The 18055-nt window shown below is 53.4% G+C and overlaps 1 protein-coding gene across 1 annotated transcript; it reads left to right on the top strand.

The window, feature by feature from the left end:
- The first annotated feature begins 3339 nt into the window (after window positions 1-3339).
- On the top strand, window positions 3340-14675 carry PCYOX1L (prenylcysteine oxidase 1 like). The gene is made up of 6 exons (XM_040497307.1): window positions 3340-3474; window positions 7146-7352; window positions 9037-9211; window positions 10794-11005; window positions 13090-13230; window positions 13715-14675. Exons 1-6 carry the CDS (start codon window positions 3387-3389, stop codon window positions 14374-14376), a joined length of 1485 nt encoding a protein of 494 aa, XP_040353241.1. The 5' UTR covers window positions 3340-3386; the 3' UTR covers window positions 14377-14675.
- The last annotated feature ends 3380 nt before the right edge of the window (window positions 14676-18055 follow it).

An 18055-nucleotide genomic window follows, 5' to 3' on the forward strand; every position in this document is an offset into this window, starting at 1 on the left:
AGCAGTTCCATCTGATACCACATGGAACAGAGATGAGCTGATCGGAGTCCTGCCCAAAATGCAGATTTATGGCCAAAGTAAGTGATTGTTACTTTTAGCCACTAAGTTTTGGGGCAGTTTGTTATGCAGTAATAGGTAATTGATAGAGTCTCCCAGCTTCACTTCCAGCCTCACTAGTTTTGCACCTCGGCCACCAGAATTCTTCCTCCTTGCTTTTACAGCTCTTTTGAACGTGTCCCACAACTTCGGTGTGCTCACCCATTATCAATGGGTTTGTTGTAGGATGGAAAGAACTTCCTAATAGGAGAAAACACAGCTAAAGTTTCTAGAGTTCACAAAGACCTTAAAATTAAAAGCAAAGTCGAGGCAAGAAGTTGAATTTTCACGGTACCTGGGTGGCTCGGTTAGGGATCCCACTTAAGCTCAGGTCATGTTCTCATGGCTTGTGGGTTCCAGCCCCATGTCAGGCTCTGTGCTGACAGCTGGGACCTGGAGCCTGCTTCGGATTCTGTGTCTCTGGCTCTCTACCCCTCCTCCACTCCTACTCTGTCTCTCAAAAACAAGTAAACATTGAGAAAAAAAAAATTTTTTTTAAGTGTTGAATTTTAGCTCCTCTCTCCTTTTGTCCACCGTCGCAGCGTGTGTGCAATTGACTGTTCTCACCATGTCTTCTCACGAGACTTTCAGTATCAAGTGATTCCTGGCCAAGGAACAACAGCAGAATCGTCCCATTCTCTAGTAGATTTGGATGAAAACTGGTAATAAAATACACAACTCCAAGAGGAGACATTAAAGAACCACACTGGGTCTCTAAAAAAATCCCATGTTAGGTGGCATACATATTTATGCTGCATGAACGTCATTTGTTCATATCCTATCACTGTAAACTTCTCTACTACCTGAACAATAGATATGTTTTATTTGGAAAATGATTTTTCTCTGTTCCTATGCTTCTGCACCAATAGATTGGTTCAGTAATAAATATGTGAGAACTTTTTTTGGAAAAAAAAAAGTTGAAATTTAAAATTAATAAAATTTACCCTACTGTGAGAAATAAGCCCGCTGCCCCAATCAAAGCGGGACACGGAGCCTCAGAGCACAGTGAAGCGAGGCTTTAATGAACATTCCTGCATGAGCGGGTGTGTGACGAAGAGGCACACTCAGAGCAGTTACAGCAGGCAATTTATCTCCTAGCGTGCAAGTCCCTCCCCTGATTCCTCATTGGCTGAGCACTACAGAGGTTACAGCCTTACCGGAAGTGGCCTATGCCCATGTAAGGCAAAAAGTAGTCTGACTGGAACAAATGTACATTCTTTGAGGTGATGAAAAGATTTCAGTTCTTCTGCACATGCTCGTGGCAAAGCCTGTGAAAATAAACCCACAAAAAAGAGGGGAAGAAGAACCAGGAAGTGAAGTGTCTAAGGGTTTGTTGGTTGGGGGGCGAGGCGGGGGGGGGGGGGGTCATGCATATTTACGATAGGTTATAAACCTATTGTTAACTAGACAGCACAGCTTTTATTTGGTATTTCTGAAAATGAATCATCTCACTTCTCATACCTATCAAAAACTACAAGAATCAGATTAAGTCAGCACATAAGAGAACTTTGTCACAAAGTGATGAATGCTGTCTAACAAAAAATTTAAGGGAATATCTTGAGTCACTGGGAATGAACTTAAAAAGTTTGGCATTGGGCAGGGGGGGGCCCCTGGGGGGCTCAGTAGGTTAAGCATCCAACTTGGTTTCAGCTCAGGTCATGATCTCACCCTTCTGTGAATTCAAGCACTGCATCACTGCTTGGGATTCTCTGTCTCACTCTGCACCTCCCTCGATCACGCTCGCTCTCTCTCTCAAAAATCAATAAACTTAAAAAGTTTTCCTTTCTGAAATAGCATTGCCAAAAAGATTTTTTTTTTTTAAGATTATAAGAAACGCATGTTTGTTCATCTACCACTTGACTAGTAATCCAGTTTGGCCTTGTTGAGACTCACAAAGCCGACTTAGAATCCCAGCCATATGCTCTTTTACTATTCTCTGAATCCTTTCAGTTTCTTCTTTTAGCCATAATCTGACTGGATAAATATGGGTTTTCCTTATTTATCATGAAACTCATTCCCAACTTTATTTTCTGCTAGAGGAATCTGCCCTTCACGGTGAAAAGTACTAACCACACTGCGCTGCTCTTGTTTTCTTAGAGGGTGAAAATGGAAAATGGAAGCTTATCCTTCCTTACTACCTTTCCTCCCCCTGAGAAGAGACTAGATGAAACCTTTCCTTTTTTTTATTTTTATTTTTTTTTTATAAATTTTTTTTTCAACGTTTTTATTTATTTTTGGGACAGAGAGAGACAGAGTATGAACGGGGGAGGGGCAGAGAGAGAGGGAGACACAGAATCGGAAACAGGCTCCAGGCTCTGAGCCATCAGCCCAGAGCCTGACGCGGGGCTCGAACTCACGGACCGCGAGATCGTGACCTGGCTGAAGTCGGACGCTTAATCGACTGTGCCACCCAGGCGCCCCTTTTTTTAATTTTTTAAAATATTTCCTTTTTGAGAGAGAGACAGAGACAGAGCATTAACAGGGGCGGGGCAGAGAGAGGAATCACAGAATCCAAAGCAGATTCCAGGCTCTGAGCTGTCTGCACTGGGCCCAACAGGGGTCTTGAACTCAGGAGCCGGGAGATCATGACTTGAGCTGAAGTCGGTCGCTCAACCGAACGAGCCACCCGGGCGCCCCCCGCGCCTTTAAGTAGAAGGCAGAGATGCAAACTGTATGTAGAAACTGCAAATACACGTCGGTAACAGCAGTCTCGAAAGCATCTGGCTCGTTTCCACGCATGCAGCGGGTAGCGCCTGGCCACCATGGCTGCACGCCTGGTCAGCAATTTGCTGCACTTGCAGACACTGCCGAGCGGTATCACGTCCCTTATCTCACGTGATTGTCACAACCACTTAGAAAGGCAGAGCAGGGAAACCGAATGAGACACAGAGAAGGCACGTTAGAGAGCTAGTAACTCGCAGCGGCTAGGCTTGAACCGAGGCGGTCAGAGCTTCGGGTCTCCCTCCCGTCAGGGTCCCCCGCAGTGGGGCCCTGGTCCTGATGCTGTACGGTCGAAGCGCGCACACCTGCGCGTGGGCAGGACGAGCCAGCCAATGAGGAAGCCGCATCGAGGAGGCGGGACGGGGAAGCTGCTAATGACAGAGCCTGCCCGAGAGGGATGCAGCTAATGAGGGCCTCTTGCTGGAGAAAGACGGCCGCTCGCCCAATGAGAGGCTGTGACCGGCGGGCTGAAGGCGGAACAGCCAGTGGGGTGCCGGGGCGGGGCGGCGAGCCCAGCGCCAACCCGCGAGCGACCGAACCCCGGCGTGCAGCCCGGATCGCCGCCCGCCATGGCCCGCGCTGCCCGGCTCCTCGCCGCGCTAGCCGCGCTCCTGGCCGCCGCCGCCACAGGCGGAGATGCCCGGCCCAGCAAAATCGGTGCGGGAAGGACAGGGTGGGGGGCTGCGCGGGGGAGGGCTGCGAGGGAAAAGGGATCGCAGCAGGGAGCTGCCGGGTGGGGGAAGGGGAGGGAAACTGGGCGAGGGAGGGGTCTTCCGGAGAGGAGCTGGCTGGGGGAGAGGCGAGGGACTGAGAGTGGGCGAGGAAGGGGACCGGCAGTGGGCAAGGTGCTGATCCCGGCTGGCGTGGGCATGTGGCGACGCCTGCCTGGGGCTGGAAAAGAGGCTCGGGGCAGGACTGGCCACAGATCTCACCAGAGGTCCACGGACATTAAGCATCTACGGTGGACCTGGCTCTTTGCCAAGTGCCCCGATGGATGACAGAGAGGACTGGGTGTGGGTGATGTCATTCATGAATGAAGGCTTATTGAGGGCCGTCAGTGTAGCAGGCACAGTGCTCCGTAGCTCCTGTCTGGAGGAGAGACGGCGCAATACAGGGAAGTCGGTGGTAAGGCCGAGAAGGTACCCTGATAGGGAGAGCATTTCCACCCACCCCTTCAGGCCTCTGGGAGGCCTCTGGAGGCTTCCTAGGAGTAACATCTAAGCCAAAACCTCAAGGAGAATAGGAGACCGAGCCCGTGGTAGGTCTAGTGGAGATAGATTTGTTGGACGACAGGGAAGAACTTTTAACAGCAGTCATCTTGGTTGTTATTACAATGTTTCATTTTGAAAAATTTCGAACATGGGCAAAGTTGAAAGAACTGGATATACAGTGATCATCTATGTACTCGCCACCAAGATTCTGCCAGTAGCAAACTGCTACTGTACTTGCATTATTACCTAATTATCACCCACCCATTAACTTGATGCATTTCAAAATAAATCGCGGACATCGGGGCACCGTGCTAAATACTCCATCGTGCATATCACTGGCTTGAGTTCCCTATTTGTTTGCAGTTTATTTCTCATCACAGTTGTCACTTTAACTCTACATGACTCCCAAAGATGTTCAAGCTCCCTCACATATAAAATTCCCACGGGCAGAGATGCTAGGCTTCTGGTGGGGGGCGGGGGGGGGGTACAGAGCCCTACTCCACGAAGCTGCCCTCTCTGTACCCTTGTTGGCAGGGAAGCATGTCCCGCAGGAGCACCACAGACTTACTGGGCTAGGACAGGGCTAAGGCTCCTTTGGATTACAAAACCACAGCTCAGGCCATGAAGAGGTAAGACAGACAAGCCTGCCAGGACTGAGAGTTTAGGGCTTTCCGGGGAGAGAGAAATCCTGAGAGCTAGAAGGGTTAGAGAAGGTGGATTTTGAGCCAGGCTTCGAAAGATGGGGAAGTCAGGCAGGCCGTGTCTGGAGGTGCGGGGCCCTCCCCCAGCTCTCAAAAGTGGGCAGCAGAGTTCGCTGAGTCTTTCCAGCTGGCCCTGCCCACCTGGCCCCAGGGGTCACCCAGGGCAGGACGCTGGGCAATGCCAAGATGCCCCGTAGCTTTTTTGACTGTCCTTAGCTGTCTGACAAAAGCTTGACTTCGCCCTTGGTGATTTGGACTCTACACACGAGAATGAAGAAACTTCCTGTGAGGAGGGCTTCACCCTCGGACTGCTGGGGGGGGTCAAATCTGAACACCTCAGTGTGGCTTTGGACCCTTTAAACGCCTCACCCCCGACCCCCCCTCCCAGTTCCACATGCCCATGTCACTGTGGAGAGTGTTTCTGCTGCCTGGCAAAGCCGACTGTCCAAACGTTATTTCCCCTGTGGAGCCTGGTCTGCATATCCTCAGGCAGAATTCACTGCTTCCTCTTCAGGATTCCCTGGAACCCTGTTGCTTCACTTGGTCACACGTTGTCCTAGCTCATTGTCCATGAGTCTGTCTGCCCACTCCCTGCATGAGCTCAGGAGGACAAAAGCCTTGCTTGATTCGCTTGTGCCCCAGCACATCTTGTCATGGACTAGAGAGTGGGCGTCAGGTTGTGGGGGTCGGATGAGCTGGTTCTCGATGGGGTGAGCTCTTCCGCTTCCCTATAGCCCTGTGGGCGGCTTCCAGGCCTCGTGAGAGTAGTTCCTCTGAAAAATGAGTAATTTGGGACTCCGCCGCAAATGGAGGGGAAGGGAGCACACCGCTTTGTAAAGGTTAAGGGCATTCTTGAAAATGGCTTTGTCAACACTGGAAAGGAGGAAGTGGTTTGTTTTTTTCAAGATGCAGCAAATCCTTCGCTTTACCGCCTGCCAGGATCTGGGGGCATAGTGAGCCGCGCCCGGTCCTTAAACGAGGAGAGTGGAGGATAGTGTGCAAGGGCGAGCCCCGGGGTAGGAACGTGTGCTGCAGGGATATGTGGGAGTGACACCTGACTTGTCTGCGGTGAGCCCGGCAAGCCAAGCTACAATTACACGCGGGGGCCACAGAAGCAGCGAGGTGAAAGGTGACAGCATTCCTGAGCAGCGCAGGCAAAGGCACAAGTGTGAGACAGGCAAGTCAAGGCAGACAAGAAGGTGGAGTGTTGGGCGGTGGGGCAGGGAGTAAGGCCGTGGAGGCCAGATCATAAAGAACCCTGTAGTTTTGCCTTCTTGACAGGAGCTGGTGGTCCGTCATGGGTCCAACACGGGTCTAGTGAGGACAGATCACACCAGATTTGTCTCACTTTCTTTTTGGACCGAGTTCCACAACTGTCAGATGAGAGGGAACCTGTGTCTCAGATACGTGGTGGGCAAACAGTGTGGGTGGTGTGGCTATCCAGTTCCATAGCCTCACAGCTGCTCTGCTGGCTTTGCACTGTGCTATTCAGCATTAGCATCGAGATTAGGATCTGCCTGGACCGTGGTTCCTAGGAGCACCTCAGAGCCCACGTTGCCAGTGAAACGTTTTTATCAGTGACTTGGATGAGAACACTCACGGCATATGAACCAAGTTTAGAAATAGCAGGAAGGCAGGAGGCATAGGAAAGACAGTGGATGATAAGATCCAGAAAGACCCCAGAGCCGAAACTTTGGAGCAAGACTCCAGACTGGTATAGAGTGCCCAGCATGGTAGTGAGCAACCCGTCACAGGGTGTATTCCAGTCTTGGCAAACAGATGTAAAAGAGGTTTAAGTGCCAGGTGGTAGGTTGCATTAGACCAGTCGTTGGCTGACGCCTTCAGGAAAGGGCCAGAGAATAAATAGTTTAGGCCTGCCACCATAGCATGAAAACAGCCATAGACCCACTACAGAGAGTGTGGCTGTGTTCTGATAAAACTTTATTTGCAAAAACAGGCGTGGGCCTGGATTTGGCCTATGGGCTGTACTTTGCCGACCCCTGGGTTGAGTTTCCAAACACTGTTCTAACCTAACAGTACCTGTCAGTGACCAAGTTTTCACCAATTCATAGTGAAATAAAAACGGGGACAATATAACGAGTTTGTGTAAGGTTAAATGTATTCTCTTTAAATGATCCTCCAGAATTTTGAGATTTCTTTCCTGCTCTTTGTGCTGCCAAGGTGTCCCTTTCGTGACAAAAGGAGGGTTACTAGGTGACGGTTTTCAGGTTGTCCTTTGCTCTTTTTTGATAGCTTTACTAAACACTAGCTGCAGATTTCCTTTTTGAGATGGCATAAGCCGATGAAACGCAAGGGCCTGGGAGCCACCACCCAGGAGGCCGCGAGGGTGGCACCTGTATCCTCACGGCCTTGCTCTCTGTCTCTCCCCTCGTCTGCCTCCCGGGCCTGCTGACAGCCGTGGTGGGGGCCGGGATCGGGGGCTCTGCCGTGGCCCATTTCCTCCAGCAGCACTTCGGCCCCCGGGTGCAGATCGACGTGTTCGAGAAGGGGACCGTGGGCGGCCGCCTGGCCACCATCTCAGTCAACAAGCAGCACTATGAGAGCGGGGCCGCCTCCTTCCACTCCCTGAGCCTGCACATGCAGGACTTCGTCAAGCAGCTGGGTGAGTGCACCGTCCCGGGGCTCCAGCACACAGCACCCGAGGCTGGCGGCAGCCTTTGGGCTCTTTCCAGATCTCCCCGAAGGTCAAGTCTGGAAGGTCACGTAGCCCAGTCTCCTCGTTTTACAGATGGAGCAGCTGAGACCAGGGAGGGGAAGGCACTTGCCTGAGGTTACGCAGAGAGTTAGTTGCAGAGCCCGGATTAGAGCACAGGTTGGACTCCCGGGCCAGTTTCCTTCCCTTTCAATTTGCTGCCTCTCAATAGCCATAATCTTATGGCTTCCACATGCTGTGTGCTTGCCAGGTACCCAACATCCTTCTAGGCGTAGGCATTACCTCACCTCCAGTCCTCCCTCCTGCAAGACAGGGGTTGTATCTCCTGAGGAAACGGAGGCTCAGAGGGTGTCTACACCTTGGCTGGGGCCCCGCAGCTAATGAGTAAGAGAGCTGGATTCAACCCCAGCAGCATGTAGCAAAGCCACAAAGACATACACTGTTTGACGCACAAACTCGGCTTCTCAAAAGGGATCCCGCAGGTATACTTGAAGATGTGCTAAGTGGCATGCACACAGGGTTATTCATTACAGTGTTGTTTGTAGTAGCAAAAGGTTGAAAATATCCCATGTCCCACCCACTGGGGTCTGAGAGTAAATATTAAATAGCCAGCAGACAGTTCAGCAGGCAGATTGAGGAAGTCCTTTATGCCCAAGTATAGAACAATCTACAAGACACAGTACGTCAGGATGTTGCAGAGCAGTGTGTGGAGGGTGGGGGTGGGAGGAGGAAGAACCCCCTAGATATATACACGTATGAGTGTTTGCAGAAAATGTCTCTGGAAGGATGCTGAAGGAATGTTGCCCTTGGGATGGGGGAACTTAGTGGCTCAGGGACAGGAGTAGGAGGGAAATGTACAAAAACCTGTGGCTTGGGGCAGGTCTATAACCTCTAAGCCTCGGTTTCTACATCTTTAACTGGGATGCTGTCACCTGTTCTGCCTCTTCCCAAGCTGAGAGAGGATAAACTGAGATGCTTAAGTCTCAGGGCTCTGTGAGCTGTAGCATGTGGAAGCTTGCAAAGAGCCGTGAGTCCTTCCAGGCGGTCTTGGTGTCCAAGGCCACCGTCCGAGAGCAAGCCCTGCAGCTGTCAGCCCCTGGACATTCCGGGATGACATCTGAATTTCCCTCCCTCATGACTGAGTGGATCCCTGTGGGAAAAAAAAAAAAAACTGAACTGGCATATTATTTACATTGTCACGTCTTTATTGACTAGCCAGCCCAGTGCATTCATTTACTGTTTTATTTACTTTTTTTTTAATGTTTATTTATTTTTGAGACAGAGAGAGACAGAGCACAAACGGGGGAGGGGCAGAGAGAGAGGGAGACACAGAATCCAAAGCGGGCTCCAGGCTCTGAGCTGTCAGCACTCAGACAGGGGCTTGAACTCACGGACCGCGAGATCATGACCTGAGCCGAAGTCGGACGCTTAACCGACTGAGCCACCCAGGCGCCCCTCATTCACTGTTTTAAACAAGCAGCAAAGATGAACAAACTGTAGCGTTCATATTCCCTTTAATGGAGCCCGTCCGTTTGCATCCTTCAGGAGGACCCTGCGTTTTGCTTCAGGCACCGCTAGATCTCCTTGGGGGCCCCGTGAGAGGGACCTGAGGGGCTCCTCCCTGTCTCCTCAGGGCTGAGGCACCGGCGAGAGGTGGTGGGCAGGAGCGCCATCTTCAGCGGGGAGCACTTCGTGCTGGAAGAGACGGACTGGTACCTGCTGAACCTCTTCCGCCTCTGGTGGCACTACGGCATCAGCTTCCTGAGGCTGCAGATGTGGGTGGAGGAGGTCATGGAGAAGTTCATGAGGTACAGCGGGGCAGGCCGCAGGCAAGGCCTTCTGGAGGGAGGGAGGAAGAGAGACGGGGAGGGACCCAGCTGGACTGTAAATTGTCGAGAAGGAAAAGGGACTTCCTTGCTCGCGTGGGAGAGCCCCGCACAGTGCGGGGATGGGTCTCTGGTGTTGCCGCACTAGCATTCCTTCCCTCCGCTGAACTGGTGATGAATTAAGAGCCTGGGTTGCAAATACAGCCACCTGCAGGGGGCGCACCAGGGATGTGAATGAGTGCAATAGAGAGGGGGCAGAGAAGAGGAGGGAGCAGGTGCCCTGAGGAGCAAGGCCCCACCCAAGGGGGCAGCCAGCTGTGGCCGCGTGGCAATGCTGACCTCATGTGGCGAGATCTTCCAGTTTTTTGGAAGACGCTAGAAACCCAGAGTTATGTGTGAAATCTGGTTTTTCAATACATGCAACCAATTCATCTTATAAATAAGCAAAATGAAGCATGTATAGGCCTCACGCAGCCTGTGGGCCACCCGCTTACAAGCCCTGCTCTCCCCCAGTTTCCCCATCTAGAACAAGCTCCTTTTTTCACCACTTCCCTCCTCCCTGGGTCCCGGTCTCCTCCCCGACCCCTTCACATAATGAGCACAAGTGGTCCAGTGTCACTCTGTCCACTTCCCACAGTTCACCCACTCGCCGGTTGGCACCCCAGCTCTCCGCTGTATGTCCTCCCCGCCTCCTGGCCCAGAGGCGGTCATTCAAGGTGGCCCCCTGGCCTCCTCCACTTTCCCCACCTCCTCAGCTACGCCTTTCATGGCACTTCTTATATTTTCCAGGTGTCCCTCAAAGGTTATGTCCTTACCCCTCTTTTTTCTTCTGTTTCTCTCCCCTGCCAATTTTACCCAAACCGACAACGCTGAGTTTTTTCTTTCGCGGGAGAGGAACTCTGTCTGGATGTCCCATTGACGATCAGAGTCAACACGGTTACTAAGTAGCCCAGGCAGAGGCAGCGTTTCAAGGACCAGTACCTCTGGAAATCTACCAGCAGATGAGTCCCAGCAACCGCTAGTCCCTGAGACCGGGAGGCGGGGAGATGTGGAGGGACGAGATGGGAGCTCGGGGCTGCGTGAGAGCCTGTTGGTTGGAGCCGGACAGGAGGCCAGTCTGGGCTAGCACAGAGCATGATGATGTTGGTGTGAGACATGCGCCATCGGGTCCAGTGTGGCCCCAGAAGCCAGCACAGAGCCAAAGCCGCTGCAGACGGGGCAGCGTCTGTGGGGGCCGGCTGTGGCCCACACTGCCCGTCAGTCGTCCCCCCAAGTGAGAAGTGGGCTGTGCCCTCACAGGGGTGCCGGAGTCATCATTTAGCAGAGCCGTGATGTGAAGCCAGGTCTAGTGGGATTCCAGGGTGTCCGCCCCACCCTCTGCACTGTCGCTGTGGCTGGGAAAGGACCGTCAGAGTCAGCAAACGGGCCGAGTAATCAGCCTTCTCTCCCCCCTACACGGAGAGGAGGGGCAGGTCCCTGCTGGGGCTCTCGGGTGCGGTGAGCCAGCAGTGGGCGGTCAGCCAGAAGGCCTTTCGGCACAAGGGCTCCTCTGCATGTCTTCCAGGATCTATAAGTACCAGGCCCATGGTTACGCCTTCTCAGGCGTGGAGGAGCTGCTCTACTCGCTGGGCGAGTCTGCCTTTGTCAACATGACCCAGCGCTCCGTGGCGGAGTCCCTGCTCCAGGTGGGCGTCACTCAGCGCTTCATCGACGACGTCGTCTCTGCAGTCCTGCGGGCCAGCTACGGCCAGTCCGCGGCGATGCCCGCCTTTGCCGGTGAGCCTCTGGCCCTCGGCCTGCCTCCTGCCCTTCCCCTGGCCCACAGCGCCCGGAAGGGGCTGGGCTCCCCGTAATAACCTCACTTTTACCAGGCCTAGTTGACTAAGCACCTTATTGCCTCAACTCTATTTGATTCTGGCCATCAGTCCTCCAGGCTGGCAGGAGATAGTGTTCGCCCCACTTCTCAGATGGTGAAAGGAAAGCTGAGATCTTAGGTCCAGTGTGTTTCCACCACTGAGTTTCAGGAACTGCCCCACTGGGACCTCAGAGCCCCCGGGTAGTCCTCCGTCAGCACATCTCCTCTCCCCAGCTCGTTACTGGGGCCAGGGGGCATGTTCACGACCTGCGCAGGCTGGGTCCATCCCTCCTCCTAGGCTGCTGACATGGAAGGTTCAGGTTCATGGTCCTCTTCTCGACCACTCACGCTTCCACCCGCTGGCTCCCGAGCATGACCTCCAGGACTGCACATTCAGCAGGTGCCTCCACTGGGAGGCCTGGCGGCACTCAGCGTGGCCAGACCTGAACGCCTGACCCTTCCCCTCAAGCCCGCCTCCCCTGTGGTCTTCCCAGCTTGGTTGGTAGTAGCTCCTCTGTGTGGCTCCAGCCAAAACCTTGACTCGTTCTTTATCTCATGTCCACCACATGGTATGTCAAGAAATCTCATCTGCTTTGCCTTCCGCATATATCCAGGGTCTGGCTGCTTCCCACCGCCATTTCCTCCCTGACCTGGATTACTACAGGTCTCCCACCAGGCCCCTCTCCCCGCCCTCCTGCCCCCTTCCCCCTGCGGGCTCAGCTGCAGGATCCTTTTAAAACAAAAGACACATCATGTCAGGCCTATGTGTAAAACTCTGTTAAGGGCTCCCGCTTGCCTTCAAGTAAAACCCAGAGCCCTTCCAGTGGCCTTCAAGGCACTGCCTGGCCTGGGCCCCACCACCTACCTGCTCATTCATCCCTGCTCCAACCACTCCGTCCTCCTTTTCATGCCTCCAGCGTTCCAGACACACCCCTATCTTCGGGCTTTTGGGTGGCCCTCCCTCCACCTGGAACATTCTTCTCTGGTAAACTCTTGCTCCCCACCATGTCTTTGTGCAGACGTTCCTTTTCATGGAAGCTACCCTGCCACCCCACTCCTGCCCGCAGCAGGGCCAGTCCCCCTACCCTGTGGCCATCAACTTCTAGCTGTCTATTTAATCTACTCCTTTCATCTCTTCCCACTAGGAGGTAGGCTTCCCAGGGGCGGGAAGCTCTGTCTCCTTTGTTTACTGGGTATCCCAAACACTTAGAAAAGGGCCTGGACCATTGGAGGCACTCAGCCCATTTTTGTTGGCTAAATGAATGAAAAGGTTTGTATTTAGCCAAGTACCTCCCACGGCCGGGCTGCTGTTCCTCTGGCTGTTGGCATGGTTACCTCCCTCCCAGCCTTCAGGTCCTGCCAAGTGTCCCCTCAACGAGGCTGTCCTGCTCCGTCTTCCAGTACTTGTGTGTATCCTTCAAGATACAATTCATATACCACACAATTCGCCCCTTTATTTTTTTTTAAGGTTTTATTTTTAAGTAATCGCTACACCCCACGTGGGGCTCGAACTCACAACCCCGAGATCAAGAGTTCAGTCACCGACTGAACCAGCCGGGTGCCCCCAATCCACCTATTTAAAGTGAACAATTCAATGGTTTTGAGTGGTGTAGCCATCATCCCAGTCAATTTTGGAATACTCTCGTGGCCTCCAGAAAATCCCATAACCATGGCCATCACTTCCCCAGTAACCCCCTGCCGTCTAACCCTGGACAACCACAAATCCACTCTGCATTTCTATGGATTTGCCCCTTCTGGGCGATCTGTGTAAACAGAATCTTACAATCTGTGGTCTTTTATAGCTGGCTCTTGCCCTGAGCATATTTTGACTTCAGCGCATTGTAAAGTTTGTTGTATTTGTGGGTGTGTGTTTTCTCTCATTGTCCGTGTTGGGAAAGTCGGGCCTGAGAGGGAGGGCTCAGCGGGCAGAATGGTGCTGGACTCTCCAGCCACACAGCCCGGTGGTTCTGAGAACCCACAGGCCGCTCTCCCCCGCTTTGCCTAGGAGCCATGTCGCTCGCTGGGGCCCAGGGCAGCCTGTGGTCTGTGGAGGGAGGCAACAAGCTGGTTTGTTCCGGTCTGCTGAAGCTCACCAAGGCCAATGTGATCCATGCCACAGTGACCACTGTGACCCTGCAACAGACAGGTGAGTGAGCAGAGCACGGGGTGTGGCCACTCCATTCCTAGACCCGTGCTCGCCTCCACCACTCTGCCCCTAAGCCCTGGTCTTTGATCTGCGGGGGAGCGGTTCCAACAAACCCGTGGAAAGCCCCGACACTGCCGAGTGACGCCAGAGGGCACTGTCGTCCTGAGTCAAATGTCAGAGCCAGAAAGCTGAGACTTGCCTTCATCTAGCCCAGTTCGTTTGACCACGGAGGACTTCGAGCCACAGCCTTGCCCAAGTTCCTCCAGCTAGTCCACAGCAGAGCTAGAGCCAAAGCTCAGGTCTCCTGACTCCCAGTCCAGTGCTCACCCTGCAGCCACACCGGCATGGAAAGCCCAGGACCCACCATCTGGACAGCCCAGGTGCACGGGAGTCTCATCCCCTCAGCACTAGACCCCAGGGGGAGATCAGTGGGTAGAAACCGAGAAATAAATCGACTTCTGTGCTCTATTCTCTCTCCTTCCAGAAGGGAAACCCTTGTACTATGTAGAGTATGAGAACGAGGTGGGCAATGGCTCTGACTTCTATGACATCGTGGTCATCGCCACCCCCCTGCACCTGGACAACAGCAGCAGCACCATCAGCTTCGAAGGCTTCGACCCGCCCATTGATGCCGTCCAGGGCCCTTTCCAGCCCACCGTCGTCTCCTTGGTCCATGGCTACCTCAACTCTTCCTACTTTGGTTTCCCCGACCCTAAGCTTTTCCCCTTTGCCAGCATCCTCACCACGGATTTCCCCAACTTCTTCTGTGCCCTGGACAACATCTGTCCCGTCAACATCTCGGCCAACTTCCGGCGGAAGCAGCCTCAGGAGGCAGCCGTTTGGCGAGTGCAGTCCCCCAAACCCCTCCTCCGGTCCCAGCTGAAGACCCTCTTCCGCTCCTATTACTCGGTGCAGACGGCCGAGTGGCAGGCCCACCCCCTGTACGGCTCCCACACCGGCCTCCCGCGCTTCGCCCTCCACGACCAGCTCTTCCACCTCAATGCCCTGGAGTGGGCGGCCAGCTCCGTGGAGGTGATGGCCGTGGCTGCCAAGAACGTGGCCCTGCTGGCCTACAACCGCTGGTACCAGGACCTAGACAAGATTGACCAGAAGGATCTGATGCACAAGGTGAAGACTGAGCTGTGAGGGCTCTGGGGAGATCCCGGAAGGTCCATCCCCGCCGACGATAGATCACCCCCGCTAGCGGCCACGGTCGGGCAGGCTGCGCTCCCCTGCCAGGCCTCGCTCCGGCCCCTCGTGTGTCAAGCTGCTTCTCCTTCCGGCGTGGGTCCAGGTGGCCCGCTCTCTGCCTCTCTGTCTTAAGGACTCTCACAGTGTTTGCTTCTCTTTAAGGGGGAGAATGAGAGAAGGGAAGGAAATCCCAGCCCGTGTATTCATTTTATTTATTTTTTTTAAGAAGAAATAAAAATCCACCCTCTCCAGCTGCTTCTGATTGGGTTTTCTAACTAGAATACGGGGATCATTGGGAGGAAATACGGGGAAAGAACTATGAACCAGATTTCTTTATTGTTTTCCATTGCCTACTCCCAAAATGTGTGTGAGGCAATACCTACAATGAAATACAGGTACCAGACGGTTACAAATAAAGTAGAAGGGAAGATCAGAAAACATCAGACATGATCAAAGCTTCCTCTGTACTGTGCGCTTGCTAGATGTGAGGCGCTTAGCTGAGAACTTACTAGACACCAGCCAAGCCTCTCAGCAACACTGCATGTCGGGAGACATGGCTGTGGTAGGACCTAAGGAAGAGATGGTGACCTCAGTGGAGCTCTTGGGATAGCTCTGAGCTTCCTGACATCCAGTGGGCAAAGGGAAATATACCAGGCCATAGGAAGAGAAAAGCTTTTCCTCGGCACCTGGAAGAGTTGGCCATTGTGTCCATTATGCAAGGGTCGAAGAGTGATACAGTGGACCTTTCTTGCAAGAATACCGGTTCCTAGGTGGTGGAGGGTGGTCCAAAAATATCCTTCAAGTAGATGGAGGCCCAAATTGGCTTTGAAGTTGTTTTTGCTGTGCTGAGGTGATGGTTGTGTCAGTGAAGAAGACGGTGCCTTTAAAGTGCACGTAGCGCGTACCTGTCGGTTATTATAGGAATTATGAAGCTGGCGCATCGGTAAGAATGTTCTACCTCTGGTTGAAGTAGTAGAAAACCAATCTTAAAGTGGCTTCAGCAATAAAAAGAGGTTTTATTGGTTATGAGAGTCCGGGCACAGGGCAGGCATCAGCTCTGTGCTGTGCCAGCGCCATTTTTTCTCTCCTGGTCAAGGATGGCTGCCAAGAGCGCCCAGGGGCAGCGGTCTCGCACGACTGTGAACACAGTCGGCTCTGGGCCAGCTGGGCAGTGGGCCCCTGCTGAACCAATTCTCTATGACCGAGCAAATGCCGTGTGCTAATTGGTTTAAGACTCAGCTGCTGGACCAGTAATAGGGACACAGGGGATGAGACGAAGCTGATTGGCTTAGAAGAGTCAGGTCCCTCCCCTGGAGCAGCCTTATCCAGACTACAAGTTAGGAGAAGCGGAAAGGGGGTTAGAGAGAGGCACTCTGTCAGCCACGTGCAGGGTGGGGCTGTGCCCTCCCCCCCTTCTCAGGGCCAGTGGAATCAATATGTAATGACATCCTTTCATGGTCTGTGTTTGGAATGAAGATGCCACGGGCTGTCCTATTGTAACTGATGGTCATTGGTTTTGGACCAAGGCCAGTTTCAACCTTGTCCCTGGTAACCATCCCTCCCTTGCATCCCTAAGGAGGTGCGCACAGAAGAGGCAAACGAGGACAATTACATCTGATCCCCAGTCCTCAGCTGGGACTTTGGCTGGTTCTTCAGAAACTTCCTTTATCTGGGTAGACAGGCCTGAACAGCTCAGAACCAAAGCAGGCCAAAGTGCCCATGCTGACAGCTGGCCTGCTTCCCCGAGTCCAAACCTGAGAACTGGATCTCACCACCTCTCTGCCTGCAAGGAAAAGCCAGAGATTCCTGAAGATAGGAGTCGGGATCATAAGTTCCAGCAGGAAGCCTTGGCCCCAGGGCCCACCCCAGCCTTCTCAGACCAGGACAGAAGCCCCCACGGGCCCACAGCCCTCTGGGAGAAGAGAGAGCATTTGCAGAGACAGCCCTATAATTTGCCAAACAGAGCAGGAAGGAGGCCACACTCCTACTCAGTGGTCCTGGGGCAGTGTGGTGGACATTTAAAACTCTTTGCAGGGTCTCCATCCCTACAGCGGGTGACCTAAGCAAAACTTGAACACTTGGGGGTATGGGAGGTGGTGGAGGATAGAGCTGGGAGTGGCTAAAGAATGGGAGGGGCGAGAGGAATGCCTTGCTCCCGATGCACCATTTTTTTTTAATTTTTTTTTAACATTTATTTATTTTTGAGACAGAGACAGAGCATGAACGGGAGAGGGTCAGAGAGAGAGGGGGACACAGAATCCAAAACAGGCTCCAGGCTCTCTGAGTGGTGGGCACACAGCCCGATGCAGGGCTTGAACTCAGGGACCGCGAGATCATGACCCGAGCGAAGGTCGGAGGTTTAACCGACTGAGCCACCCAGGCACCCCCCTACCCCGCTTGACACACCTTTGAAGGAGCAACAGGAGCTGGGGCAAACCTTGGGCTCCCCCTAGAGGCCTCTGTGCATGCGTGCATGCATGCATTCAGCACGCATTCATGCATCCAGCCCTGCACTCTATTGCACTGGACCCCGTGCTGAGTGCTGGAGATGCAGATAAGGCCCCTATGCTCATGGAGTGGGGGGTTCTTACCAGACAGTGTAAAATATGAGTCACACACAGACTCAAACCAAAGGAGGTTCCTGGGCACAGTGTAGACCCAGCTCTCTCCTTGGACCTCCAAAGGTCCTGAGCTCCCTGCTGCTGCCTTTAAACCAGGGGACTAGAAAGGGCCAGCTGCCAGCCCAGGCTCCCAAGGCCAAGTTCCTAGGCTGCAGAATGGTAACACTGGGAAAGACCCTGAAGATCCGAAATCCCATCTGCTTGTTTCACAGACGAGAATACTGAAGCCCAGAAAGTTAGGAAAAAGCAACATCCATATAAAACTAACCGGCACTTACTGAGGATCTCTGTGTGTCTGATGCTCCAGTAGGAGAACAGCCTGTCCCACCCGGATGAGGAGTCTCCCCGCCCAATCCCTATGCCCCAGGGAACCCGAGTCTCCCACTAGAGCAACCATCCTGCAGCTCAGTTCTTCCCACGCCTGCACCCCACCACAAGGCCTTGACGCCGTGGGTCCCTCGTGTGCTGCTGAAGTCTTACTAAGGCCTGGAGAGCGGGCTGTGGGGCCTCACAGGCGAACAACCCCTGGGGAGGAGGGCCGGCTGCTGGAGGCATCAGCTTGGGCTGGCACATGAAGTCTATTTTCCATGTGTCTGGAACCAGGCCAAAGCTTCCTGGGGTAATTTTAACCAGTATCCGCTCTAGAACAATACCAAAAAAGGTAAGTTGCTTACCACCCCAGACAGGCTCATACCTAATCATTGCCCTTTCATGAATTGGACTCTTAAAACCTTCAGAGCTAAAACTGCTTTAGGCACTGAAGGAAGAGTCGCCAAGCAAAGTGGCCCTCTGTTGGCTGTTGGCCCTCCTGTTGAAATTAACCCTGAAGTGCCAGCTGTTCTTAACCTCACAAAATAGCCTGAGCCCCTCAGCTGTCTTGGGGGGAGGGAAGGTATTTTTAGACCCTGGAACAACTGGTTTAGGACTAGCTGCGGGGGGCTAGGAGGTCAGGGGGAGGATTGAATTGCAAGGAGGTAATGGGGGGAGCGGGGACTTATCCAAAGGGCAGGAAC

Source organism: Herpailurus yagouaroundi, unplaced genomic scaffold (assembly GCF_014898765.1).
Source record: "Herpailurus yagouaroundi ecotype Mexico unplaced genomic scaffold, PumYag 29, whole genome shotgun sequence".
Lineage (NCBI taxonomy): Eukaryota > Metazoa > Chordata > Mammalia > Carnivora > Felidae > Herpailurus > Herpailurus yagouaroundi.